Raw genomic sequence first — 26896 nt, 5'->3', positions numbered from 1 at the left:
ATGAGATTTTTTTCTAGAAAAACTAGGTTTTTTTTTTCTTTTTCTTTTTTAATATCATTTCTTCTTAGTAGGTGATGTGGAATCATAGAGGAGTGGTCAAGGCCTCAATGAATGATTTGAACAGGTCTCTTTCTTTCTTTCATGTTTGAGTTGGCACCCATAAAACCTGGATCTCAGAATCAGTAAACACCCACTTTTTGTTGAACTAGTCTCCTTGGTAGGTATTACTCTATCCATGGAAGTCTCTTGGGTCCCATCATATCTACTATCTTAGATATTAACATCATACAAATCTTCATTTTTGGTTCCTAAACCTAATCATGACCATTGCACAATGTCCTTTTCTATGCCATCAAACCTCCAAAAGCTTTAAGAAAAGAAAACAGAGCACCTGTTTGTGTTCCATCAGAAGACTTTCTCTCTTTGGATTGAGTTGTTCAAGTGGAATCCAAAGCACTTTAGCATCCATACGTTGGCCATTTATGTCACTGAGAATGTGGAGATCACATCACAGGTGGATGCTGATCAGCTGATAGGCCCCTCATACTTTGATTACATGTCCCATGAAATCATATCTACATGATATCCTATTAGCATATTATTTGGTGAAAGCACTAGCGAGGAAAAAGGAGCATCCAGATGCATCACTGACCCCCATTTCTTTGTTTCATCTTGATGGTTGACATGTATCTTGTCCTGTATTTGCTGCATCACCTTTGCTGAAATAATGACATTAAGAATACTCAAACATTGCTTTTGGCTTCACTGGCTGATGGAGACTATTGGACCAGTTCTTTCTGTAGGTAAATTTTCTGCCCTCACACACTTTGAAGAACATTTCATTTATGGGTTAAAGATTGGACTTGAGGTTTTGCATGTGGAAGCACTGACAGGGAGACAGCAGATAAAGGAATTGAGGCACAAACATTTTATTTCCATGTTGCTATAACTATTTTGATAGTGTATATTGATCGAATACTCGAGAAAGAGATGATATAGCTCTGTTAAATTGTGCTTTTGCCTTCTTTTACATGTAGGAAGTGATCAAAAGAACAGTCTACACGTAAAGCAATGGGGGTAATGCTTGCAAGCAAGTCAAAAGAGGAGAGGCAACACAGAGCCAACCACTTCATATGATCATATAGTCCATGACCTGAAGATTGTGATATTAAGATAAACCAAATAAAGATGTATAAGACACTGATAATTTAGATCTCCAGATTTGAAGTGATAAGGTTAAAACATCAATATTACGATTTTTTGCTTGATATGTTATTATTCAATTCTAAGCTCCAGATTAGCAGTGAGTTCAACTTCAAATCTTCTATCAACAAGTCAGAATCCAAAAGAAGGGGACTAATTAAAGCTATAAGATTGATTGCATAAGCTGACTGAAAATTAGGAGCATTCCCATTCCCAGAGAGAGACAACAGCGCTAGAGCTTGAGGGACAAGTCAAGCTTAGGCAACTTCTCTCGCCTACTGGTCAGAAGATTACCACCAACCTCTTGAATCATTTCAGCAGCGGCGGCGGCGGCGGCGGCGGCGGGGTCGTTGAGCTGCACCGGCGGAGGTATTGTTGTGGCATGGATGACCTCCGTGGAGATGCGTCCTACCTCCGGTCGACGGCTAATTATCGGAGAAATCGACCAGCCATGTTGGCCGTAGAACATCGCAGCGGCCAGCGGCGGTGACGTCACTTTGTGCGGCTTGTGGACCATCGAGTGCGCCTGTATGCCGAGCGGCCTGCCGGCGTACGTCCCTCGGAGCGGCAACGAAGCCATGCTCGGTACGTATCCGCAGTTGGCTTCGCCAAAGCCTGCGCCGTGGCTCCCACGCTTTGCCAGGGTGCGCTCGCGCTTGTGCGCGTTCTGGTGCCCGCCGAGGGCCTGCGAGCTGTAGAACCTCCGCCTGCAGTAGTTGCAGGGGAATACCCGCGGCTCCAACTCGGTTGTTGCCTCCGCCGGTGGTGGCTCCGAGGGTACTGAGACCAGCGACTCGATGAGGTTGAGCTCAAGCGTAGGAGACAACGACGACGACGAAGAAGATGAACAAAATACCACCTTGGCCTTTTGTTCTTCATGTTGTGACGGTTGTAGAGCTGCTCCTCCATCGTCTTTCTTCTCTTCACTCTTCTTCCCCTCTCCTTCCATCATGCTTGAGCTCTCACAAGGGATGTGACCTGCATGAAGTGGTAGGATGAGACGCATGGCATGGAGTCTGATATCTCACAAGGATGAAAGCTTCATCGATATATATATATATATATATATATAGTTCCGATGCAAAGGATGGCGAGAGAGGGAGAGAGAGAGAGAGAGAGAGGGTAATTAAGAAACTGACAAAGCTTTAAGCTTTAAGTATCCTATCTGCTTCACTTCTTCTCATAGTCTGCAAATAAGTCATTCCTAAAACTTGCCTTTTCTGTATCTCCAGATGAGGAAGGAGACAATGTATCTGAGACGATGCATCTTTGGTGTTGTTTTTGAGATTTTATTGCTGTAAGTGCATCACAAGTGAGAAAAAGAAATGCATGGACCAAGTCAGTGGATTGCTCTTAGGCCATACAGATTAACTATGCCTATCTTGTACTGTTGCAACATCATCATCATCATCATCATATTTTATCCTATCGAGTATGTTCTCCACTACTGTTTGCTTTTCTAGAACATTATGTGCATTGACAGAAGTGTGTTAGTCCAAAACAGCAAGCTAGTTCTTTGTTCTTTCAAGGATAAGTTATGCAGCAGCACCCTAACTCTTAAGTTTGACCCATCAATCGATTTGCTTCCTCTTTGACGAGTACCAGTTCTCATCCAAACCAGCCAACCGATTAGGATTGGACAACTCCCAAGTACCATCTATTGACCACTACTTCCCAGTAGCCAAAGCTCAATAGGAAAGTTTAGTACCCTAAATTTGTGGTTCTATGAGATTTATTTTGTCTAGTTTTTTTCATCAACCACATCAGAAATTTGTTTGACAACAACAACTTATTGTGATAATAATATACTTGTAGTTTATTTGTCTTCTGTGGAGGGGCACCAAAATCCTCACTACATATCATGATATTGTGGTTTTTAAGAAACTACTGAAAAGAAGATGCTGGACAATTGATTTTTAATTCTGTAAAGACAAAATCGCATGACTTACTTTAATAGTAATGCATCTGTTCCCAAATCATTCTAAAAAACTTTCTCTGTGATATGCTCACTCACACAAATCAATATGGCTCAAAAGTGTAGATCCCATCACATCAATAGAACAGTTTCTACAGTGATCGTAGTCGTTAAATAATGGAAAAATCAGACATTAACTGATGGACAATGTGCCTTTCATGAGAGATTTGTGTGGCACAGTCTCAATAGGATCTCCCAAGATCTCACTCAGTAGGTGTGAGACGTGTCACCAATGTAATGGAGCATAATTAGGTTAAATACATGTATATTGCAGCAACTATCATTAACCTAGGGCAAGCTAGTATGACAAAGGGAGCCAATTGAGGAAGGCATTGCAACACCAACAAAGTGGCCGACAAATAGATGGGGGAAAGCTTTTATCTGAATCAAGATTTGTCCTGCACTTGCAAGTTTAATGGTAGCCTATGTATTTGAGACTTCCTTTTTCACTTTATGATAAGCATTTCTATTCAATTGTGATGACATGCTGAGGTCCACCAAAGCACTCTTTTCCTGGATGCCCCACCTAAAAAGAAAGACCCAACAGCAGAGATCTAAATCTGCTCTCAGTACTTTCTGTCAGGCTTTCAAATGCCAAGATCCTGCAAGATGGACTCTGTCAGGTGGATTGTCCATTCCACCTGGGCTGTCAGGTCTTTGTTGGGATCCTCATGTCATCATCTGGTGAAAGTAAAAGAGATTGACTTTGGAATGAGATCACGGACAGGACTTCTTTCAGATCCATCAAAGCACACTCTAGATCAATGGACCCAGTTGGATCACCACACAACTCTTTCTCTCTCTCTGATCATCATAGAGTAGAGAAAATTTAGTATGAAGACGACAAGTGAGATAACCAAACCTGTGAGTACAGATTTTGCTGAAGAACGAGAGTTGTCAAGTAAGATGTCTTCACTTGGCAGGTTCTATTCTCCTGCAAAGGTTACCAGCTGAGCTCTTAGGAACGGAAAAGAACATGCCAAGTGGAGGTGCTAAAAATCTTGCTAGTATGCAGCTGTTATATTTGATGGTAAAAGGAATATATACTTTACCTAGCATACAAAAAGAACATGCATGACAGCTACTCACTGAGCTTGAGAAAGTGGAAAATAGAGCAAGTATCACCAGTACGCAAAGTCGAATAGTTCATCCAAAACTGTTCCGTAAACCATGGATAAGATTTCAATGACGCTGATGACACGTACTAGAATGATGCAACACATGATTCTCATGTAGGATGTTAAAATTCCATCCATTTTAACGTATCATGAAACACACAAACACACACATGAATATTTACTATGGCACTTGCAAATATAAATGATGGCCAGGAGATAAACATATAACGTGAAAAAAACATTTGAGTACTTCAAAGTTAACAGGTGCTTAGATCTCTTTAGGGAAAAAAAAATACTTGAGCCTTCCTACAAGTCGATTTTTTTTATCACTTACTTTAAATTAGCTAATAATTGAACATTTTTTATCTTATCATGTTCCAGTGGGCATCACTTATTTTATGCACTGGGCTTAGCAGCCTTTTTTTTTCCTCTTTTTACGAGGAAAATGAGAATATTTGCGAACTAATTAATCGTATGCACAATTAGAAATGAAAAGGATGATAGAGAAAATAGAAAGAAATTGCAAAATGCAGTAGCCACTCTACACAACAGGGAAAGAAAACTAAAAGACCTTAGCAGATACTATTAGCATGCATAGTGTATTAAATAAGAGAACAAAGATTAATGTGTCAACAAATACACTTGATTGTTTTGTGGCAGCTTTGGATACTTCTATGGAAAGAAGAAATTGGTCATGTTCACCTCATAGACAAATATACAACCACTCAATAATAGAGAATTTCTAAATTTTCAAGTCATAGAAGACATTTATAGGTTTGTCAACAAGTGACTAAAATTAACAATCTATTCACAAAAAAAAAAAGATCACTAGAATTAACAGTCTGCTTTACATGACTATCTAATACTGCAACATAAAATATAAAAGAAGTTAAAGAGAAGCATTTTGTCAATTTAATAAGAGAAAATTTTCGGAAAAAAGGTACTGAAGATCATAATCCCAGATTATTATAAGAATGATCCATCTGTTTTCTAGAGTAATGTCCAGTGCAAACTAACCTGGTACCAAATTTTAATATCAACCAAAAGATTATATATTTGTAAATGGCAGCTCAAAATTTGATTGCTTAACGAGGGGCGTGACATAACTTCACAATTCCCAAGTTTTCTGGAGAGAGAATTTGCCTCCGACAAGTTTGTATGCTTTTGCTATTAAATTAATACATCCTTTTCTTTAAAACAAAAAGTGTCAAATAATGAGGGGAATCAGTGATTCACAATACTGGGATCAAGGTAATTTCACCCTCATTTCCTTGAGATTTTCCAATGTACAATAATATGCTCTCAAATTTAAAACTAAAATAACATCCTTTAAAAACCAATAAACAATTTCAGATTTACTCAACTAGCAAGAACATAAAGATTAAAAAAAAGAGAAAATTAGCCAACCTTAATCTTGATCGCAATCTTAAATCACAGTTAATCCTGATTTTGATCATTGAAGAGCCATAAACCAAATGTGCAACCATTCTTACTCTGATGTCCTAGTACATAAACAAAATATATCAAATTAAACTTTATTATTCTGGTATTTCAGTTCCCATCACAGTTCAACCTATCATTTCTGTCACTTCCATAAGATTAGAACATCAATAATTTCTCAGTTTCTTTCTGAAGCACATCATAAATAGATCAAGTAGAATTAAAATGCTGAGCAACAGCTGAACATCAGATCCATAAAGTTGAACACCTAGTAAACATCAGCTAACCAGTAACCAAATAAGACAACATGATACCTATCTCTTGAAACATATAATCATAATCCAAAACCTCGGCTGTTGATCTCAAGCATCCTCGGCCACAGATCTGCACATTCCTTCCCGATGGGTCCAGTGATAGCAGATCCTGCAGCAAATATGACAATTAACAGAATACTATTAAGTTCAAGCCCTCAAAACAACAAGAACTGAAATAGACCGTGAAAGGAAAATATGTTATGGTAATAGCATGTTTTGACTAAAAAAGTATCGATTGTTTCATGGCAATAAAGTTGTGGTACAGTAAGCAAGACATTTTGCCAAAATTTAAGATTTCACTTGGCTTATTATATCATTAAGGAATTAAGCTTTTTCATCTTTTGGAGTGAAAAGATTATCTGTGCTTCATCAAACATACCTTTCATTTCACCTTTGGGATTAACAATCACTCCAGCATTATCTGTATAATATGGAAGGTCAAAGCATTAGATGGCTGGAAGTATAAAAGGGAACAATGGGCATTTCTGACAAAAAAACAAAAGATACTCTGAAGTTCGTGCTTTGCACCTAGAATATTAAGAAAAGCAATATGTTTGCACTATGAGATTCAAAGTGATAAACCCATCACATAATGAAATGATCTTCTCTCAAAACTAGTAGATTATGATATTTGCAAATATAGCATCCAAGGTTCGCAATATCATACCGTACCGGTATTTTGATCTGGGCTCGGTACCAGTACGGTACGGTATACCGAGCGGTACACCAAGTGTACCGAGTACTGCAGTACTGCTATAGTGCTACAGTACTACAGTACTCTCGAACCGATATATACCGCCTGTACCAGGCGGTACGGTTCGGTACGACAGACCCTGAATTATCATCACAGTTGTAGAAAAAGGCTTCCAACACAAAACCAGCAAATGGTAAATGACTAGATACTAAAAGCATATGATATACATAAACAATGTTAGTGACTAGATGACAAAAATATTGCAGATAAATATAGATAAGCATTCAAGGAAATGGAAGGACAAACAAACACCATACTGAATAGTGGAACAGTTCAGACCAAGACCCCAAAAATATCAGGGGGGAGAGTGTGATGGGCAGAAAACCAAAAGCTAAAACCACAAAAAGACCAGATACCTACTTCTGAAGACCAGTGTGGTCATCCAACTAAATGTGAAGCACTCCAGAATCACCTTAAAGAGGTATCACTTCTGAGCTCCTCTGTGAAAATCTAAGGAGACCATAATTTGGACATGCATGATACCTAGCAATTTTAAAGCACCTAGACTTTTCAACAACACTATATTCCAGATTATCTGATACAATCTGAAATGGGTTCAGATCTTTTTGCAGAATGGAGCCTGAGCAAACCATTAGCACTTTCAGATTTAAACCATATTAAGTCTTGATACAGCTGAGTGTCGCTCTCCCAGAATGTAAACAGCTCTTTTTACTCTAGGAAAACCAAAACCGGTAAACATTTATTTTCCTCTAACAAAATGAATATATGGACAGTTAAAAGCGATGAAATTTCACACTCATCCTACAGTCACATATAAAGATAATAAAATTTTCATCTCAAATTCATAACAATTTTTGCAAGCTTGTAATAAATTGATCAGGTAAACCTACTATATAGGATATAGAATGATATTGATCAAGTAAATCAACTATGTAGAAGATTATCACCAACATTTATATCATGTCAATATTATCTCAAACATCTTCATCAATTAACCTGACAAGATAAAGGAATTTCTATATACTACAGTTCGAAGCTATCTATCTTGCCGGATGTAATCATAAAGAACACGTCATCGGCAAAGTTGTAACGAAAGCATTAAAAGGCTCACAACCAAATTAGAAAACAATATAAAGAACTTGCAAATGGAAGCCATTCAACAAACCTTCAAAATACATGTAGACGCCGTCCTTTCGGCGCCATGGCTTGCGTTGGCGGACGATGACGGCGGGCATGACCTTCTTCCGCAGGTCGGGCTTGCCCTTTTTTACGGTGGCCATGACCATGTCCCCGACGCAAGCGGAGGGAAGGCGGTTAAGATGGCCCTTGATGCCCTTCACGGAGATGATGCAAAGGTTCTTCGCCCCCGTGTTATCGGCGCAGTTAACCGTAGCCGCCACCGGCAGACCCAGCGACATCCGGAACTTGTTCCCCGCCGAAGCAAATCCCGATCAAACAACACCACATAAAACCCTAAACCTTGGATCTCGACTGGTTCTCGAATAGAAGCCGGATCGCAGAAGCAACAAAAGAATCAATAGCAATCCAAACGGAGATGGGAGTCACACCTCGCTTCGACATCTTGGAAGGGCTCGAGTTGCGACGCGATGTGACGACAGAGAAGAGCAGGCGTCGCCGCTATCTCGGGGTTATATAGGTGCGCGAACGGAATCAACCTAGGGTTGATGGCCATCGTATTACAAGATTGCCACTGAGGATGGTCACAGGCGAACGGAATCGACGGAGGGTTTTCTGGCGCTCGAATCACGAGATTGCCACTGAGAACGGGAAAAGGCTTATTGGGCTACCTTATTAGGTTTGGACCGAACCGGTCCTGAACCGAAACCAAAATGAATCGATAGTTTAGCAATTTCAAATCAAATCGGAACCAAATCCAATGGTTCGGTTTGGGTTTCTGCAACGAAATGAGAACCCAAATTGACTTTAAAAAATTAAAACAAATGGGTTTTATGAGACAGTAATTAATACAGTAAATACTTCAAATGAATCGAAAATATGAACCGAAATCGAAACCGAAGTCTTACTACGGGAACACCATCGTCGTCGATGATCGGCTGGCCCGATGGCCGGGCCTCACGTCGAAGCTCGTCGGACGCGCTCGGGGCTCCCACGTCGTGGCCTCCCATGGTGACAGCGAGCCTGGTGTTCGCCGAGGGGAAGTACAACGGCGGCGCGCTTGCCGTCTCCTCCATCTACCCGAAGCTCCCTGATGCGGCGGAGCTGCCGGTGGTGGGAGGGAGCGAGCCGTTCTGCATGGCCCGCAGCTACGTCCTCTCCAAGACTTATAAGGGCACTATGACACTGTTGTTCTCGAGCTGGATGAGTATGCATGCACTAAATCTACTACGCTACGTTCCCATAGTTACGTGTTCTCATCCATAATTACACAACAAAAAAGATTAGGATCACAAATCGAGGAAGAATCCAATGGTCATCCGCAGATTTTCTACCTGTAAATCCAATTCTTGGCTTAAGATAACTTTGTCAGAATTATTTGTCCATTAAAAAAAATCACAATGATCAAGAAAAACAAATTTCTTACGCAGGATATACATTGCACAATATGATAGTTGCTAAAACAGATATGCTTTTCTGCCATTTAAGTAACATCACATGATTCCTGGTTGCAGATGAGGTTGCATGACTATCAAGAAAACTGAAACTGATTTAAATATACAGAACAAGAGAAAAAAAGGGATTCAGAGATAATTACAAGAAAAAGTTGGAGAATGTACACGAAGATTGATCGAGATGGATTTCATGTTTTAGGTAGACTTCAATCTGTCGAGCCGAAGCTTTTTCTGTATTTTCAAGAATGAAAAGGCATTACAATCAGCTTATTAATAAACTCACTGGTGGTTACCGAAAAGAATTATCCAATAGAAAAAGAAGCATACTAACCAAGTTGGCATGGATATCAGTTAGAAGAGGCTGAACTAATGAGACCAGGTTCTGGATATCGGGCTTCAACATGGTCTGATCTTGCCCCTTACCCATTAGCAAGCTGATGAATAGTTTCTTCTCTGGGATGAGCTTCAAAGCTACCTGTTGATCAGATAATTTTTCATTTCCTTTTCTGCTCAACTTTGATCAAAGAAGAACAAACACACAATCCCAAATTCCAGACAACCTACTCCGAGAGCAGTTTTAAACACAACATTTTGGAACTTCATTGACAAAATCTGCATTCTGGAGTTAAGAGGGCTTTGTACTTATGAATTGACGCTAAGTTGCACCTAAGTATATTGGGCTTAATGAAAACAAACTGATCTGCCGAAAAGAACACACTAATATGTTGTTTGCTCCCTTTAAGCTTCATGAGTTCGCTTGACACAGCGCCAAAATATTTCTCAAACAGAATTTTTCTATAGAATTGTCTTTGCAAATAAAAACTTAAATATACTGATAAGAATTTTCTTTTAGCATGCTTCTGCAGAGTCTGTTTCGTGTTACAAAGGAAAACAAATGAATAACTATTAAACATCACTCATGAACCTTATCTGAAAACAATGAGGTGGTATGGACCCCTCTCTCATCCCTTTTTGCTTTGCTGTTCTTTTTGTGGGTCAGGTGCTTGAGTTTGGTGGTGGCAAATGAGGGAAAAAATTACTAGGAGAAGTTAGAAGAGGAGGATGGGAAGAGAAGAAAGATGTGATGGCGTATTTTAATCTGGCCAAACAACGACATTAACCATATGGGCAAATCTATGATGAAAGGACCAACTTGGTTAATATATAATCAGTATATGGATAAAATTGACAAAAAGATATATAGTATTAAATATCAAGGTGTAATGCTGAGGCCAACAGTGCAATTACTCCCTCTATTATATACCACAAAGACAAGGATCACAGTAGAGTATTTAAAAGTGCATTCTAGCAACAAGAGAAAACTTTAGACATCAAATGGATACATTCACTACCTTGTAAGCAGCAGATGAGATCCAACCATGCCATGGTTTTAGTGTAGTCTTATATGCTTCTTCAACAACTTGTTGAAGACTCAATTCAGAATCCTTATTTAGTATCTCTAGTAGTGCAACACTAAAATCCATGGACCTGATATAAAAAACATCTGAAGTATGAGAGGCACCAGCAATATAACAACAATACACTAGTTGACAGGATGGCACATGGATTTGCTAGAGAACATAATGGCTTAACAAAGGCAAAAGAATTATGATAATATATTTATTAAAAGTTTTTCATATAGAAAACCAGAAAGCTGTTACCAACAGAAATAAAAAAATTGAACAATTTGCATGAAGGTGTCATTATCTTTCAGAAATGCCACAATTGTGCTGTTGGAGAAATTGCAGGTACATGTCTCATGTCCTCTAAAAAGTAAATTGCCTTTGGATTCTATAATATGAAACTATAAATGGATATCAACACCTGTGGTTTTAAAAGGACTAGTGGGATTTGAAACCATCAATCAAAAGGTAGAGAAGGTTTTGTAAAAAAAAAAAACCTGTTATATGGAAAATATATTTGTCGCCTTCTTTTTCCCATTTTGTCATCTTTTTTTACCACAATGACACTATTAGCACCACCTCCTTGGCTTGTATGCTGCCTCCTCATCATAGACGATCATCATTACAAATCGTCCTATGAGTTTCTCACACTAGCATCATTCTCATCATCACCTTTACTACTGCTCTTGACATTGACTTGCCTCTCACGATGATGTCATTTCTAATACCACCTCATATGTCATGGCTACCACACACTTCTCATCAATATCACCAAATCACTTTGTCATCTCCACTAGCACCGTCATTTTGACAATCACCTCTAGCTAGTGGCATCATACCCTTTACAAATATATCAAACCTATCATCATTGCCATCACAATCATTGCAATGCATATCAAGCTTTTACCTATACGTGCTGTGTTAAGAAGCGTATTACTTGCATTCTATATATAGTATATGAAACCAATATATATTATGTATCATCGTACAAACATATCACATTATAAAAGAATTAACATACTCATCACAGAGTGTATCATGTTTAAGTTGTAAATACCACAATGAAAAACATGATATTTACATTATATATCATAGCATATGAAACCAAAATATATGTTATTTATCATGATATTGATGTAATAATGATTAAGAACATGTATCCACAGTATCAATTATAGGCACATAAATTTTCAAGTGAATAATTTATTGTGGTGATTTAATCAGATATGCAATATCTAGAGCCATATGTACAATGTTTGAAATTCAGAATACATTTATAGAAATAGAAGTAGAAAATGAACACCATAAGTTTTACAACTAGTATAATGTTTATGAATATAATATCTATATAGTGTCATATTGCATCGAGACATTGAGCTATAGTTAGTAGATTCATACTAATAAATCCAAGGAGAAATATGAATTTTGGAGGACAGAAGAGCACACTCTTTTAATTTCTCCAGAAAAAGTGTTCATGGAATTTCTGAGAGATCATAGTGCACTCGTGAAAAATGCGAAAAAACATCAAATGATATACAGAAATGAGTGTTGAAATTCCATGGACAGGCATAAGCAGGAAAGAAGAAAGCATTGGAAAGGTCGTCAACCTTGTACCTAGTAAGCCATAATGTAGCTCTTGTACAGCTATCAGACTTCCTTGCAGTTCCCTCGCTCACCTCTTTCTTGATTATATCTACCAAACTTGAGTAACCCGATGCGTCCAAAACGTATACATCTTCCAATCTCTATAGAAGTAGCAATTCTTGGCACATTAACATGGTCATGTAGGCAATTGCTGCATCCTAGCAAATTAGTGTCATGCTGACACATATACTAAATGCCACTTATGTGGTGCAATATGAACATTTTTCTTTTGTTTCTAATAATATTCGATATCTGTGGTTTGATTATGTTAGTGAAATGGCTTTCTTTGGAATTTAACTATTCAAGAAAAAAAAATTAGTATAGGTTGTGTGCTTCATGACTTTAAAGCATATTTTACTTGATGTTATAAAAGTAACTTGCAGTACTTAGAATACCAAGGCCTAACAATGACAAAAATTGTGAAATGATGATTGAGCTTGTAAACCATGTACAACATGAGGTATTGCCGTATATAATAAGCACATCAGACTTTATGGATCAGAGTTGATAATTAACGCTCATCACTAATCCTAGAAGGACATGTTAGAAAATAATGAAATTATCCAGTTTGCTGTATGTGGTACTGACAAAGAACACATGGCATGAGGATGTTGAAGTTTCAAGGAACTCAGTTCCCAGATTCCTTGCAGCAGATCCTGTTTGGTTGGGATGAGGTTGCTGTCACCCTCTGGTGGTCATTGTATTATTTTGGTGACTCTAGGTTGGTACTGTGTGGAAGACACAAGCATCAAATGGTCCCAGAGAAAGAAGGATATTGATGTTTCAAATTGGACAAAGGTGTCGAACAGGAGCAGATGAGACTACACATCAGCGATAAATTACATCGGCCTTGGACCGCTAATAAAAGATCCGACCACCATATGACATTTTTGTTCTCAATTTGTTTGTCGTATGACTTAGATCTTATTCTCATCTCAAAGCCAAAAACGTTCTTCCATTTAGCAGGTAAATAAGGCTGACAAGCACCCTTCTAACGGATTAAAACCTGCACATTTCCTAGTTTTCACATCCTTCAGAATGAAAACAAGGAAAGACTTATATCTCTGAGGTGAAAAAGAAAAGGTGTCTGCTAGCCAGTGAATTGGAAGAGTTAATTGATTATGTTCGCATTAGCAATAAATTGGACCCGTATATGCCTTACTTCTCAATCCAAACCACAAGCTTATGAACGAGGTGTTAACCACATTGTGTCGAACACATGTCCTGCGCACTAAGGAGAGGGAAAAGGCACAATCTTACAACAATTTGGAAAACACTAGAGACTCGAAAGGTTGCAGAGTAGGGAGAAAAGTAAAACAATGGTATGGATTTACCTCGATATTCCGCCGGATGTCGTGCCTCAGGACGGCCACGGTCGGTCCAATCTTATCTGCACGCACACCAGTAATCCATCGATTCACACAACCGTTCGAATTCACTCTTTACATGTTCTCAGTTCCATAAAAGCATATTGCAGGAGCTATAGATTCGGTATATCCAATTAGGTGATGGTAGATGTTTCAGAAATCACGGCCTTTCAAATCTATCCATGGATATCCGTAGGTCATTTACTCGATGAACCGAAACCACTAAATTGGGAAGGAAGAGACGATGATTAGATGGCAAAGAAGCTAAATCTTCCTGGCTGTGTAGTTCTACATGAGAATCCCTAGAGAAGAGGAGAGACGAGAGAGAGAGAGGGAGAGAGAAAGAAGATGCGTACCAAGGAATTGCAAGAGCAGGTTGGAGACGGCGAGAAAGGCCAAGGTAGAAGCTTTCCCCTGATGCTCGACCAGGGAGAGCTCCTCGACGGCCGACCTTATCGCAGAGCGATCCTTATCCTTAGTCTTCTTCTTCGACTTCTCTTCCACCTCCTCCTCCTCTTCTTCTTCTTCTTCTTTGCTCATCCCTCCTTTGTCCTCCCCCGGCCTCATTCACCTTGGTTCAGGCCGCCAGTCCTTCGCAGTCCGCCATTGGAGAAGGGGAGTCGTGGTCAACGAGAGCAGATGCTGACCTGTTCTTGGAGTAGCCGTAGCCAACGTCATGTGGCATTAAATAAATACTAACAACAACAATACTACTGACGACGACGACGACGACGACGACAATAATAATAATAATAATAATAATAATTATTATTATTATTATTATTATCTTAACATTCATATGTGCATAAGGCTATCGTTAATTTAGAAATAATTAATATATATATTATTTTATTTTTTAAATACTTAAAGAAATTATTTCTGTAACTCAAATTCTGATCTTTTAGATGAAAAATAGACTACTAACATTTATCATATTACATCAAACTGTAAATCTAATAAAATAAATAAATATTTGTTGAACATATACCATAGCCCTATAATATGATCATCACAAGTATAAAATTATACACCGATAAATTTCTCATATCACATATATATTAATTTAAGCATCAAAAAGATTTCATCGACTATGTCTAGAGAATAAAATTACTCGAGAAAAATTTAATTTTGCTTGATTTTTATTTTGCTATATCCATACCAAAAAATCCTACTCTTTTTATAGTGATATTCTATCAGGAGTTGTGAGAATTTTTTTATCTGTAAATTAATGAATAATGAGTCACTCAGTAGCTTAGTTGACAATCAATTAATAAGCAACATAGAAATTATTGGCCCACTGGTTTACCAACCACAATGAGATAATGAGAGTGCACAGCAAAGGGCCAGCAAGGAAACAATGGCATTACTAATCATTTAGATATTCCAGAAATGTGGTGTTGTTCATCATTGCCCTAAAGAAATTATAAGTTGTACAGTTATCATATGCTCGTCATGAGAGACATGATAAGTACATCCAATAGGAGAAGTTGACCAAACTAACACGATAGTTTATTTCGATGTGGGTTGCAACCCCTTATCACTTTTGGGAATGATTTTAGGTAGGACAATGACCAACATTGTTTAACTAGGGTTAGGTTTAGATTGATATGTGGTGGTGTTGAGTTGCAATGTGATAATTATAAATTGTAAGAGAAGAATTGAATCGATTTATATGACTTGAAAATTGAGTTTATTACTATTGTTTTTAAGTTTTAAGTATATTGGGTCAGTAGTTTAAGCATGTATAAATTTAAGGAATTCTTATGTCAATTTAAGGAATTTGGGTTCGATTATGATTTCATATTTTTAAATCCTAAATCTAATCGATACTATTAGTGGCTTGACGAGTAATAAGAGAAGACCTAATAAGAATTTAGTGAAAACTATAATAAAAATCTATAATACTCCTAAATTTAATAAGAAAATATAAAGATATCCAGGGATGGCATCGAAAAAATAAAAAATAAAAAATCTTAAATTTTTATAAATTATGTTTCTCAATGTGCAAATATTGGTGTACAGAATTCATAAAATTGAAAATTACGTATATGAAAGATTGTGTTTCGTATATCCCTAAATCCCTATAAATTTGTAAGAGATAGTAAAAGAGATCAAACGTTATAGTAAAAGAGATCAAACGTTCTTATCTTTAATGATAATTCACACAATAAAGTTGCGACAATGCTCCTCGAATCTCCAAGCCTACTATATAAGGAGAAAAAGGGGAGAGGAGAATAGGATGTGGCAATCAAGAGACCTCTAGCCTATGAGCATTCGATTCCTTCTTATTTATAGAGGTTTTCTATCAACTTAATCCTAATGGATCCTACAGTATTGGATCTCCATCTAACTACCAAAATCTTTTAAATTAATGAATTTATATATAATAGTCTTTCATTGATCGGATCTTATCAATATGATCTAATAATTCAAAGACTTATTGGATATCTAATAAGATATGAGCTTTGATAGATTTCTTATATATGAATCTCTATTCGTCATAACACCTACCATATATGTATGATCCTTTAGATCCAATATCGAGCTGGCCGTAAGTCATACTTGACAGAACTCCTTTTGACTCAGTAAATTATTATCTCAATAATAATTCACTCGACTCATTAACTATAGACGTATTAGGTCATTACATCGCAGTCCGTAGACAATATAGGGGAATCCAATCTATTGTACCAATCTATTCTCAATTACCATATATCTATATTCCTTATCTATCTAATACCTCAAAGATCATATACGGGGTATGGTATGTCAAGCCCATATAGGTTCCGTTTTAATCAGATTTTTCCGAAAAACTATTTCTCTCTCAATCTAAATGACCTTAGTCAATGATTTGTCTGAACAAAAACACATGAAATATTCCTCTCATGACATCAAGAGCGGATGATCCTCTATCGATACTCAATAGCCCTCGTAATACTGGCTACCACTCTCGATGGTCGATTGTGTTAGATCTGAAACATTTATACTTATAAGTCTGATATCAAATAGTAGAGTACGTATACAAGACATATTTAGTGTCTCAAGTCTAATGATCGTATACTCCACTATGACTGAGGAATCATTGTATGACAATTAGGTATCATCAACCATCTAACATTTTGTGAGCGGATCGATCAGTGAACTCATTCTCCAATAAGCACTTATATTGTATTTCTAGCGTCCCACATAAACAACTATGAGACCAGTCACATCCGTCATATGTACGGGAATACAGTACATCAGTCTGTCCAGTTATCTCAATGTCACTCTCGAGCAACCTATGACCGGAATCATTTAAGATATCTATTTAAAGATGAATCGATCTCATTATCGTGATGATCAAATCATCACGTTCCAATTCCTATTATACAAATCTATAAATATCATAACATATTTAATATAAAATAATAAAATATTAAATAATATAAATAAATAAAAAAAATGTATATCATGTCTCATGATTGGGTAGTAGACTATCAACTTAACAGTGATAAAAGATTAACGACTCTAAATAATCAAAATATTATTATTATTATAAACCATAAAAATGAAATATATGATTCTACCCCACTGGTGCTTGTACCAACCTAGTAAGTCAAAGAAGACTCGTAGTTACACCAAGCAGTATCTTCTTTGTCATGGCTCTTGGAATGTGTTTATTCTATTATTCTATTATGTTTCTCGAGATAGCTCAATGTAGTTTAGGTTCAACAAAGAGATAAAAAGGAAGACATCATAATATTTTATTAAAAATTATAACTTTAAATATTAATAATTTAATAAAGAATATAATATTTTAGGAAGCTCAACGATAACAACAAAAGATCCATATAATTAATTCTGAATAATTAAGATATTAGAAATTTATTATTATTATTATTATTATTATTATTATTATTATTATTATTATTATTATGCTTTTAAACCCTGAAACCAAAGAACGACTAGTGAGTGCAAAGAAGACTCGCTGCCATGTCACATGACATGGCTTGGTGAATGCATGTGGGGGCGCGCGTGCCATTCCCCAATCGCAATGGGCTGTGCCTACGTTGGCACCTCTCATCCCTATTATTGAGCCAACCCAACGCGGCCGTACGCGCTCCACAGCTGTCAACGCTGGTGCTGTTGTGGTTCCTCACATGCAACGCATCATTCGCCACTGGCCTTCCCCGCACGTGCGTCGCACCTGACCTTCGACGGACCCCGGCCGTTTCCGCTTACCCCCCCCGGTCCCTCGACCGTCCGATCCCCGAATCCGACGGCGCTCGCCACCGCAGTGTGGCTGCGGTAACCTCACAGCGGTGAGGACACCTCGTCCTCCGCGATACCAGAAGGCGCGATATTGTAGGCGATTCGTTGAACTTCTCGTGTCTTTGTCTCGGCTTCTTCGCTTCCCCTTTTTCTCTAAGCTCGCCTTTCTCTCTCTCTCTCTCTCTCTCTCTCTGTCCCTCCTTCTCTGAGCTCTCTCCTTTATCTCTGTTTCAAATCCTAAAAGGTCCATCTTTTAGGGTTTGATCCCGGTGAGCCGAATCGGGGAGGAGCCGAGGATTCGTGTTGATTTGGTACGATCATTCCCGTCCCTTTCTTTCGGCTCTGACCGATTTGATTCGGGTGGTTCTGGTTCTGAGATTTCCCTTTTGTTTTCTTGCGGTCCTTCGGATCTTGGGAATAAATGTCAATAAAAATTAGATTTTTATTTGACTCGGGTGTTATTTGCTCGATTTTTCGTTTTATTGGACGTTTTTAAGCTTGAGTTTTCGGTTTCCACGCTTTTTTTTACTTGCATGATTTCGAGATGTAGAGAATCATATGCTATTTCGTCTTAAAGTACTCGGTTTTTCTTGATCTCTATAGGGACCAATCTCAAAACGCGATCTTTTGGGCGTTTCGTTGTATGGAATGACCGAGTTTTTGGATCGGCATTTACTTTCTCGTGGACCTTTCTTCTGGGATCTAAATGTGGCGTTGAGATGCATATGACGACACTCTCTTCTTGTGAAAATCGAAAGCAATTTTATTTTTTTGTCGATATTTTACGTTCATTCTCATTCGTGCAGCAGTTTGATCTCTCAGCACTTGGCTTTTAATTCTTTATTTCTGTTGCACTTTGTTATGCTTTGTTCAATCTCACCAGTTTGGGTCTGTAATAAGTTGATGGCGAATATGAGAGCTGCTGCTAACATGAGGAGCTCAGCGCCCGGTGGGAAACAGTCGTTTCTTCCTCCAAGATGCCCTCTTCCAACCGTATCCCCATCCTACGGTGACTATGGATCTATAGGACCCAGAGGCATCCCAAGACCAAAAGATGGTCAGAGACACCAGCGTACTTCCTCTGAGAGCTTTCTCATCGAGGAGCAACCTCTGTGGCTCGATGACTTACTTAATGAACCAGAGACGCCGGTGAGGAGAGGAGCTCATCGTCGTTCAACAAGCGACTCTTTTGCATACTTGGATGGAGTCAGTTTGTCCAACGTTGGTAGTGTAGGTCAGGAGCAACAGAGCTTTCCAGCACTATCTCCTTGGATGTCGCAGGAACTCAATCACCATAAAGATGTAGGACATTTTTCTTATTATCCAGAGGCAAATTCATCTGGAAGGCCTCAACTCAAAGTATGGGAATTGGCCGCCGATGTTGTCACCTACCCTGGCAGCACTCTCTTGGCAAACAACAAGACGATTCATCCCCAGCCAACCTGTGTTCAGACAGAATCTGATGGATTAAACCCAGATGTTGTTGAAAAGAATGAGCACCTAGATGGTGCCCAGGATAAAAAGGGTCCCTTTGAAATTAAGGAAGACTCTCATTCTAAGCAGACAGAGATGGATTCAAAGCGAGTTAAACAGTAAGTTTTAATCTAATTTCTTAATATCTTTGTGTGTGATTAATTCTCTGTGCTGTCTTGAGAAATTTTCTCTATCATTAGGATCAATGACCAGTATAGGCATCAACCCCTTGGTAAAAACATATGTTCGTCATTCTGGTTGATTGTTGAGGCATGATATAGTTTGCTGTACTTCCTAAGCCTCACCACGGACTACTTATTTGCAGCCTTTTGCAGTTTTTTTCTAGGGATAAAAAATCTCAGGCAAACCGGCAGTTTATTATTATCAATTTGACTCACTAATTTACTATATGGATTGATGACATAGGGCTGATATTTTTTTGTCCAATATCATTCTCAATTTTTCTTACTAAATTACCATCTCAATAGCATAAGCATATACAGATGATGATTAATTGCAGCATGATTGTGTGGTGCCACAAGTGATACATATCAATGGCACAAGCATGTACAGATAGCTACTAACACTGTAGAATTTCCTGTTCAGCGCTGCATATGCTTAAACTGGATATCAAATCTATCTTTGTTTTGAGTTATGCACCGCTTAGGATTTTGATAGCTATAATGGTTACAGGGCCCTTTTGGAATTATCAAATTTAGCTCTTTGCAATATTACTATCTTCAAATAAAAGATTTCCTTTTTTGGAATTGCTTCAGGATAGAGTTCCATGACATCACAAATGTTGCAAGTGCTGATCTATTGACTCACCTTTCTTTTCACTGTGGCATGCCCCTCTTCACTACAACTTTCTTAATATATATTGCAGCTGGGAATCTAACCACTTCACAAGTTTTCTTATGGGTCTTATAATATTTGGCAATTGCCTAAACAAAACGAATTAGGTCTCCTTGATATTTATAAGAGTCATCCTGCTCTAAATTCTATTCTTTCATTTTAGTGATTAATATATATACAGAACTTATAGCCCATTGACTTAATTAAACTGTAGTGATTCTCCATGGGAATTATAATTAAATTTTAATTGTTATATTCTTCTTTAATTTGAGATTCAAGAGATTGTGTATACAGTAAACTTGTTGTTTTGACTCTTTCCAGTTCAGATTTCCTATTTTGTTGAGTTTTAAGCTAAGGTCAAATAGCTTAGGCAAGACTATTCCAAAGCTTGAATACCATCCGACAACTAGGTGTCTAGGCAATAGTTGAGGCGACAACTCAACAGAAATTCATGTCATCATTTTGACATGGCTAATGCATGTCTGTTTTGGTTGTTTTAATTTAGCATTTCAACCATCTTTATACTTGCCGTATTGAATGATAATACAAGCAAAATGCTTGTCATTATGAAGCAATGTATAAGTATATTGCACCATTGGATATATTTAACATTTTCATTCATGAAAAGATATAGTGATAAACAGGGATCAATATGACTACACATGCCTTCATACGATGATCTAGATAAGTGTAACCCACATTCGTGCTAGTCCAGGTACACAAGATGATTAGCCAATTGTCACATGGGACTATATCATCAACATGCTACCTTCCTGGTGACCTGTTCTTGAATGCAACAGAATCTATTGAATGATTACATTAATGAATGTGTACTACTTGCTATTGGAATTTCATTTTCATTTACGTGAATCGATTCGATTGGTGAATTTTCCTTTTCTATTGAAAGATTTTGTATAAAACAAATGTAGCATCAAGCTCTGTTTGTTAACAATGCAGTGATTGTCATTTAACTCCAGTTCAGATATTTGTATGTGGCTTAAAGGGAGCATATATATTAATAGTTCTGAAATACTTCAACATGTGAGCGTAACTCAAGCTGTAAATATCTAACCTCTGTCCTCCAGTAAGGGTGGCAATTCGTTTCTTTAACCCACAAACTCATTTATCCGACTAGGTTAAAGATGAAAGGTTTTCACCAACTATCGGCTAAATCTTCACTTTTTCCAATTTACAGTATAATTTTGAAGCAATACATTATGAATTTCTTAAGTTGGTCAGTGGATTTCTTTTCTACAAACGCTAGTTTAGGAAATCCATTTATTGATTTGGTTGTAAGATTCCTGTCATACCTGTATCATTGTAATACAATACATGCTGGTGTAATTCAAAACCAGAGTACTAGAAGGACCTTCATGTTATTAGAGCATCTACACTCGCATGAGTTCAAAATGGTTGCCCCGCTATATTCATTATCCTAATACTTAAGGCAGGTGAACCTTTTGAAAGTTCCTCTCAGCTCAGCCATTTCCTCCCTGATTTACCTTGTCTGTATTGATATAGCCGCTCAACTTCCTATGAAACTCAACTCCACCTTTTTTCCACCATGGCAAGCACAATTCATTTTACTTCCTTTAAGTCGTAACCCGAAGGTCGATGTAAATGTTACATGCAATGCCCTGTAAAATCAGCTTCCATTGAGGTTACCACTGCCAACTGAACATTGTGTATGAAAGGAACAACTTTGGTTGCATGCTATCATTGCATCTGTTTCAGAATCAAATATGATACTAATTACCTCTACCGAATCCTTGTTAGAGGTATGGAGGAGTTTATCGTTCTCCTGAAAACTATTTGCCATCCTGAGTGATGACTCACTAGGAGAAGCTGACTCTCACCTATCATGGCAACGAAACCTTGGCCGAGTATGTAGGCCTCGTCAAGGCTATTGCTGATCAGTTTAATTTCTCTAGATCTTCCATTGATGATGTTGATTATGTTATTTATTTTCGATGGGCTTGGATGGGAGTTTAAAGAAATCTGGTAACCAACTTAAGAAATTATTAATTGTAGTGAGTCAGAATCATTCTGCTAGCTATCAGCCTTCATGATTGGTGAAGATCTTCCATCTTTATAGTTAAAGGTTCTTCTAGTGTACTCTGCTTTGAGTGGTACAACCATGTATTTGATCATTATAATGCGTATGTGTATACATTTCAAGTTTCAAGTGCGAGAGTAAGAATGTAATGGAAGCAAGGAATGATTTTCATAAACTAAAGGAGTAATAATATAGTGTGACTGGAGCCACAATGGGGCTTACTTGTTGCCTTCTATGTACCATATGAATATTGTATGATAATATAATTACACATGACCCTTGTTGATTTTACAATAAACATAAAATAGTTATTTGTAATGAATTATTCTATATTGTTTTTTCATTTCTAATTTGTATAATCTTATCTTTTATATTTCAATTTGCATTTCTGAAAAAGGAGACATGTTATAAAAACAATAGTTAAAAGAATATTGTAATTACAAAATATGCTTGTTTTCTTGAATATATTATATATTGTTAGTGTTTTATAGCTTTATTATGATTTGCATATATTTTAAAATTGTCTTCTTGGCTGATCAGCTGATTCTGATCCTAGCAATCTCGATGGCTTCATCCCTAGTCAATGTCAATGGTTTCGTCCTTAACTGATCTTGATATACCAGTATCGCAAGCTATGAAACTGTCAGTGGTATATATGTTTTGTATAGAGCTCTATGCATCCACACAATCATGAGTTTAAATATATGTGCTTTTTGCTTACCAGAAAATGTGTGCTTATGTATAATCACCATGTTTAGATTTATGCATATGCATGTATATTTTTAGTTATGTGGGGAAACTTCTTAATTGGTGTGTGTCATTCAGTCGATATAAATGAGAATGACTTGCTCGATAATGTTACTATGAGGAATAATCTACTATATCTAGGTTTATTTAAATGTGACATTTTGTTTTTGGTTTGTCCTATTGAGTCGAATAAGTAGCCGATTTGGGCTTTTCTTGCTTATGTGCATTAGAGGGTCTGAGGTGGCCATCTTTGAGGTTCAGACCTCCATGACAGTGAGAAGAACCACTATGGATGTGTTTGGGGAGGTCTTCTAAGGTTTTATCAAAGTTTGGGATGGCGAATTGGTAAAGTTTAAGAACTTAAAGAGTGATGAATGTGGAATGAAAGTGGGATTTGTTTTACCTACAGTCAAAGGCCCCCTTTTATGTTGCAGTTTTGTAACAGATGAGCTTTCTTAGGGGTAGGGAACATGGTCGTGTGGTTCTGAAGGGGCATCCTTGTTAGTTTGTCTACCGTAACAATGGCGATTATGAGCAAGACAAGTGGAATAAAAGGAGCACTTGCCAGTCTGGTAGCAGTAGTGGGGATAATTATGAATAGTATGTTGGAGGGAGTGGAGTAAACTCTGTTGCTCATTTGTAGGGCCCATGTATACATCCGCATTAGAATGCATTGTTAGATGCATTACAACATGACAGATAGTCTGGACTAATTGGCTTATCAGTACAATATATTTTGCATTAGCATGTAACATGGAAGTGATCCATATGACTTCTTCCATCTACACTGGATTTTTTAAACGTTAGAGGCATTATTGGAATTTGCCCTCCAGACATATACTTGGGTGGACATAAACAGCACAACTTTTCACCTTTCATATGAGCTGATCTTTCTGTTTCCTTTTCTTTTAGAGGACAGCCATCTTCATTATTCACAATAATGCTGGTAAATACTGAATCTTGTGGTATCCTCAAGCCTGTGAAACTAATTAAAGGTGTACTTTGGTTGCCTGTGCCAATGTCATATTCTTCCTGAAATAAGATTGTCGACCTAGGCCTGCAATGCTCCATGGTTATGCATGCCCAATTGACATCTGGCCTATGAAGATGAAAGGCATACGTTTTTTCATGCATCATATATACACACAGATCAAAAAAAGGGATAAAGGGATCAAACATTCAAACTAGCAATTTATAACTAATTAGAGAAACTAGATTTGTTTATCATGAGTTCATGTGGTACTTAATCACTCGGGGATGCAACTTTCTGTCCTTTTATGTAATTTGCACTAGCACATTTCTGGCTGATAAGAAGATCATGTTAGTTGTGTATATCTTGTAAGCTCTTTCTTAAACAATTTATTGTATCACAGGCAATATGCTCAGCGCTCCCGTGTCCGGAAACTGCAATATATTGCTGAGCTCGAGAAACACGTCCAGGCCTTACAGGCAAGTATAGAAAGATCGAGCTTAAATAATTCTTAGAAGCTTTAAGTGAAAAGAAATTAAAGGATATCTTTGTTGTTTTTTTGCTCTCAAAATTCAACAGGCAGAGGGACTAGAAGTTTTTGCTGAGCTGGAATTTCTGGATCAGCAAAATCTTATTCTAAATTTGGAGAATAAAGCCTTGAAGCAACGACTGGACAGTCTGGCTCAGGAGAAACTTATAAAACGCCGTAAGCTTGTACCTCTGTGAAAGTTTCATACTTTTGTTGACACAATATGTTCATAAGGGGTTTGTAAGGCACTAAACCAGATCTTGTTGACCTAGGCTTGAAAAGCAACCAGGTTAGATAATAACAACTGCTCTCCTCTTCAAATATGAAATTGTTATGCAGAAAGTGGAGTTTGGTTCCTGCATATAAGCTACTTTAACAAGGTTCAAGAAATGAAGATTTGCAGCATAAACAAAGTTAAAAAGCACATTCTCCTGCACATATCTTGGAAATTGGCTTCTGACACTTGTTGACATGCTTTGTGCATTTAAAATCGTTGCTATGTAGTGACAAACAACCTCAATTTATACTTATAAAAGATTAGATGGCACTATTAAGTTTTGTAAGGTTGCTCTCTCACAAACTAGATGAGCAAGATCTGAGTCATGAAAATAACCTCTTTATTTGTAGTGATAAAGATAATGTACAATCAACCCCATAGAATCTGCTATGGTGGGAACCTCTTGCATTAGGTTGCCCTTTAAAATATTTGATAGAAATTCAAATTTACATTTGTTTTGTTGATGAATATGCTTCTGGTTGTAGGAGGCATTAATTCTAGTGAATTTTGTAACTTGCTTCACTTTCTTGTTGTGACTGCAGCACAAACCATTTATAAATAATGCTGTTGTTTGACCATTTAGCTTTTTAGTTAGGGTGTCTCACGCAGATTGTTTTTTGAATTCCCTTACAGCTGGTTTATGTGATCCATATTTGCTTGAAGAAATTTGGTAAAATTCCATGTTTATTTTGGGTTGATGCAGTTCAACAGGAGACGCTAGAACGAGAAATAGCTCGTCTTCGAACACTGTATCAGCAACAACAGCAGCAGCAGCGATTCCAAGAACAGCCTCACCCTATCCATGCTCGTCGTAGCAGCAGAGACCTAGATTTACAATTTGCCAATCTATCTTTGAAGCCCAAGGACAAAACTTCTGTGTGTGAATCTGTCACTGGTCCTCTACGCTTTTAGATTTAACTCTTCTGACCTGCTGTGAGTTCCAGACATCGTATTTGACTTCTTCATCCACCTACATTTGTCGATTGGGGAAGTAGGCCAGAGACTTGGACCTCACAGACAAGGCAAATAACTCCGGAACAATAACTGTCTGATATCTGCTTCCTTTTCCTCGTTTTGATATGTGCACCTGGCGGTCATCTTCAGCTCATACGACCAGTCGGTGGTGATAGTAGCTCTTGAACTGTCATGTTGGTTCCTACATTTCTGTATTCTCATGACTACCACTTTGTTTCATCCCTTTTGTGTCATTGTCATCTTCATTCCAAGGCACCGATCCTTCCCTTTCGCATCCTTGTATCTGCATTGTCATCAAGACATCTGCTACCAATCTTGTTCATGTTTGTGCATCTGTTTGACACCGAAGAACTGATCATCAATTCAACCTCTGTGTAAGTCTTTGAGTTTAGTACTGTCACTAATGGAGATTTCAAGATTTGTTGCCAACACCTTGAATATTATGTATCTGATCATATTTTGATGCCAACCATAACCTTGATTAGTTTGCTTACTTCAATCAACTTAAACCTGAAACTTTCCACAGGCACAACTGGTGGTATGTTCTTTGCTTTGATGGAATGAACTCAGGCAGATCCCTTGCTAGATAATTAGCTGCAGTAGTAGCTAGAAATGTGTATGGTAAAATATGCCCTGTGGTTGTTCACTAAGCTCAAATTGCAGCTATCAATAATGTTATGATTTTTGTGGGATGTATTCATAATACTCTCATCTGTGTAAATCCAAACTAATGCACTTGAGGTTTATACTCAAACCTTGTGATCAAATCTCATGTTCCCAACTTATCCTTTGCATAAAACCAAAAAAAAGAGAAAAATTGTGTCTTCCTTAGAATTAAAGAGTTATGCAGACAACAGGTGCAATGCTCAGTATTCATAAACCACAAACATGTAATCACTCAAACATCCACAAGTTACAGTTTTGGATGTCAATTGCAATGGCAAAGCACTTAATAAGGAAGCATTTTAGGATGACCCAACATCTTTTTATCCA

The 26896-nt window shown here is 37.6% G+C and overlaps 4 protein-coding genes across 11 annotated transcripts; 1 reads left to right on the top strand and 3 right to left on the bottom strand.

Annotated features, from left to right (window-relative positions):
- Nucleotides 1–1357: 1357 nt before the first annotated feature.
- Nucleotides 1358–8931, bottom strand: LOC135588519 (large ribosomal subunit protein uL14x/uL14z/uL14y-like). Of its 2 annotated transcripts, none has more exons than XM_065080682.1 (5): nt 8811–8931; nt 7931–8680; nt 6430–6471; nt 6051–6159; nt 1358–5798 (listed from the first exon to the last, which is right to left on the bottom strand). In XM_065080682.1, the coding sequence occupies exons 2-4, from the start codon at nt 8181–8183 to the stop codon at nt 6071–6073; spliced, it is 384 nt and encodes a 127-aa protein (XP_064936754.1). In that variant the 5' UTR covers nt 8184–8680; nt 8811–8931; the 3' UTR covers nt 1358–5798; nt 6051–6070. The 2 variants fall into 2 exon arrangements, with proteins under 2 accessions (XP_064936754.1, XP_064936755.1); XM_065080683.1 differs by having other exon boundaries at nt 1358–4334.
- Nucleotides 1436–2209, bottom strand: LOC135680428 (zinc finger protein 1-like). Its single transcript, XM_065194308.1, has one exon. It carries the CDS (start codon nt 2207–2209, stop codon nt 1436–1438), a length of 774 nt encoding a protein of 257 aa, XP_065050380.1.
- A 172-nt stretch (nt 8932–9103) lies between the features above and the next one.
- LOC103995948 (glycolipid transfer protein 3) lies at nt 9104–14436 on the bottom strand. Of its 3 annotated transcripts, XR_010476311.1 has the most exons (7): nt 14127–14435; nt 13738–13793; nt 12374–12504; nt 10709–10844; nt 9688–9831; nt 9500–9587; nt 9104–9236 (listed from the first exon to the last, which is right to left on the bottom strand). XR_010476311.1 is itself a non-coding variant. In XM_009416706.3 (6 exons), the coding sequence occupies exons 1-6, from the start codon at nt 14335–14337 to the stop codon at nt 9552–9554; spliced, it is 714 nt and encodes a 237-aa protein (XP_009414981.2). In that variant the 5' UTR covers nt 14338–14435; the 3' UTR covers nt 9313–9551. The 3 variants fall into 3 exon arrangements, 2 of the variants coding, with proteins under 2 accessions (XP_009414981.2, XP_009414984.2); XM_009416706.3 differs by lacking the exon at nt 9104–9236 and having other exon boundaries at nt 9313–9587; XM_009416709.3 differs by lacking the exons at nt 9104–9236; nt 10709–10844 and having other exon boundaries at nt 9313–9587; nt 12367–12504; nt 14127–14436.
- Nucleotides 14437–18145: 3709 nt separating this feature from the next.
- Nucleotides 18146–26670, top strand: LOC135588517 (uncharacterized protein At4g06598-like). 5 transcript variants are annotated; one of them, XM_065080681.1, is made up of 5 exons: nt 18146–18332; nt 18922–19613; nt 24526–24605; nt 24706–24828; nt 25632–26332. In XM_065080681.1, exons 2-5 carry the CDS (start codon nt 18925–18927, stop codon nt 25838–25840), a joined length of 1101 nt encoding a protein of 366 aa, XP_064936753.1. In that variant the 5' UTR covers nt 18146–18332; nt 18922–18924; the 3' UTR covers nt 25841–26332. The 5 variants fall into 5 exon arrangements, 4 of the variants coding, with proteins under 4 accessions (XP_064936753.1, XP_064936752.1, XP_064936751.1 ...); XM_065080680.1 differs by having other exon boundaries at nt 18905–19613; XM_065080679.1 differs by having other exon boundaries at nt 18625–19613.
- The last annotated feature ends 226 nt before the right edge of the window (nt 26671–26896 follow it).

This window comes from Musa acuminata, chromosome BXJ1-8 (assembly GCF_036884655.1).
Source record: "Musa acuminata AAA Group cultivar baxijiao chromosome BXJ1-8, Cavendish_Baxijiao_AAA, whole genome shotgun sequence".
NCBI classification, from domain to species: domain Eukaryota; kingdom Viridiplantae; phylum Streptophyta; class Magnoliopsida; order Zingiberales; family Musaceae; genus Musa; species Musa acuminata.
Note: the sequence above shows the minus strand (reverse complement) of the source record. Positions and strands in the feature narration are given on the sequence as shown.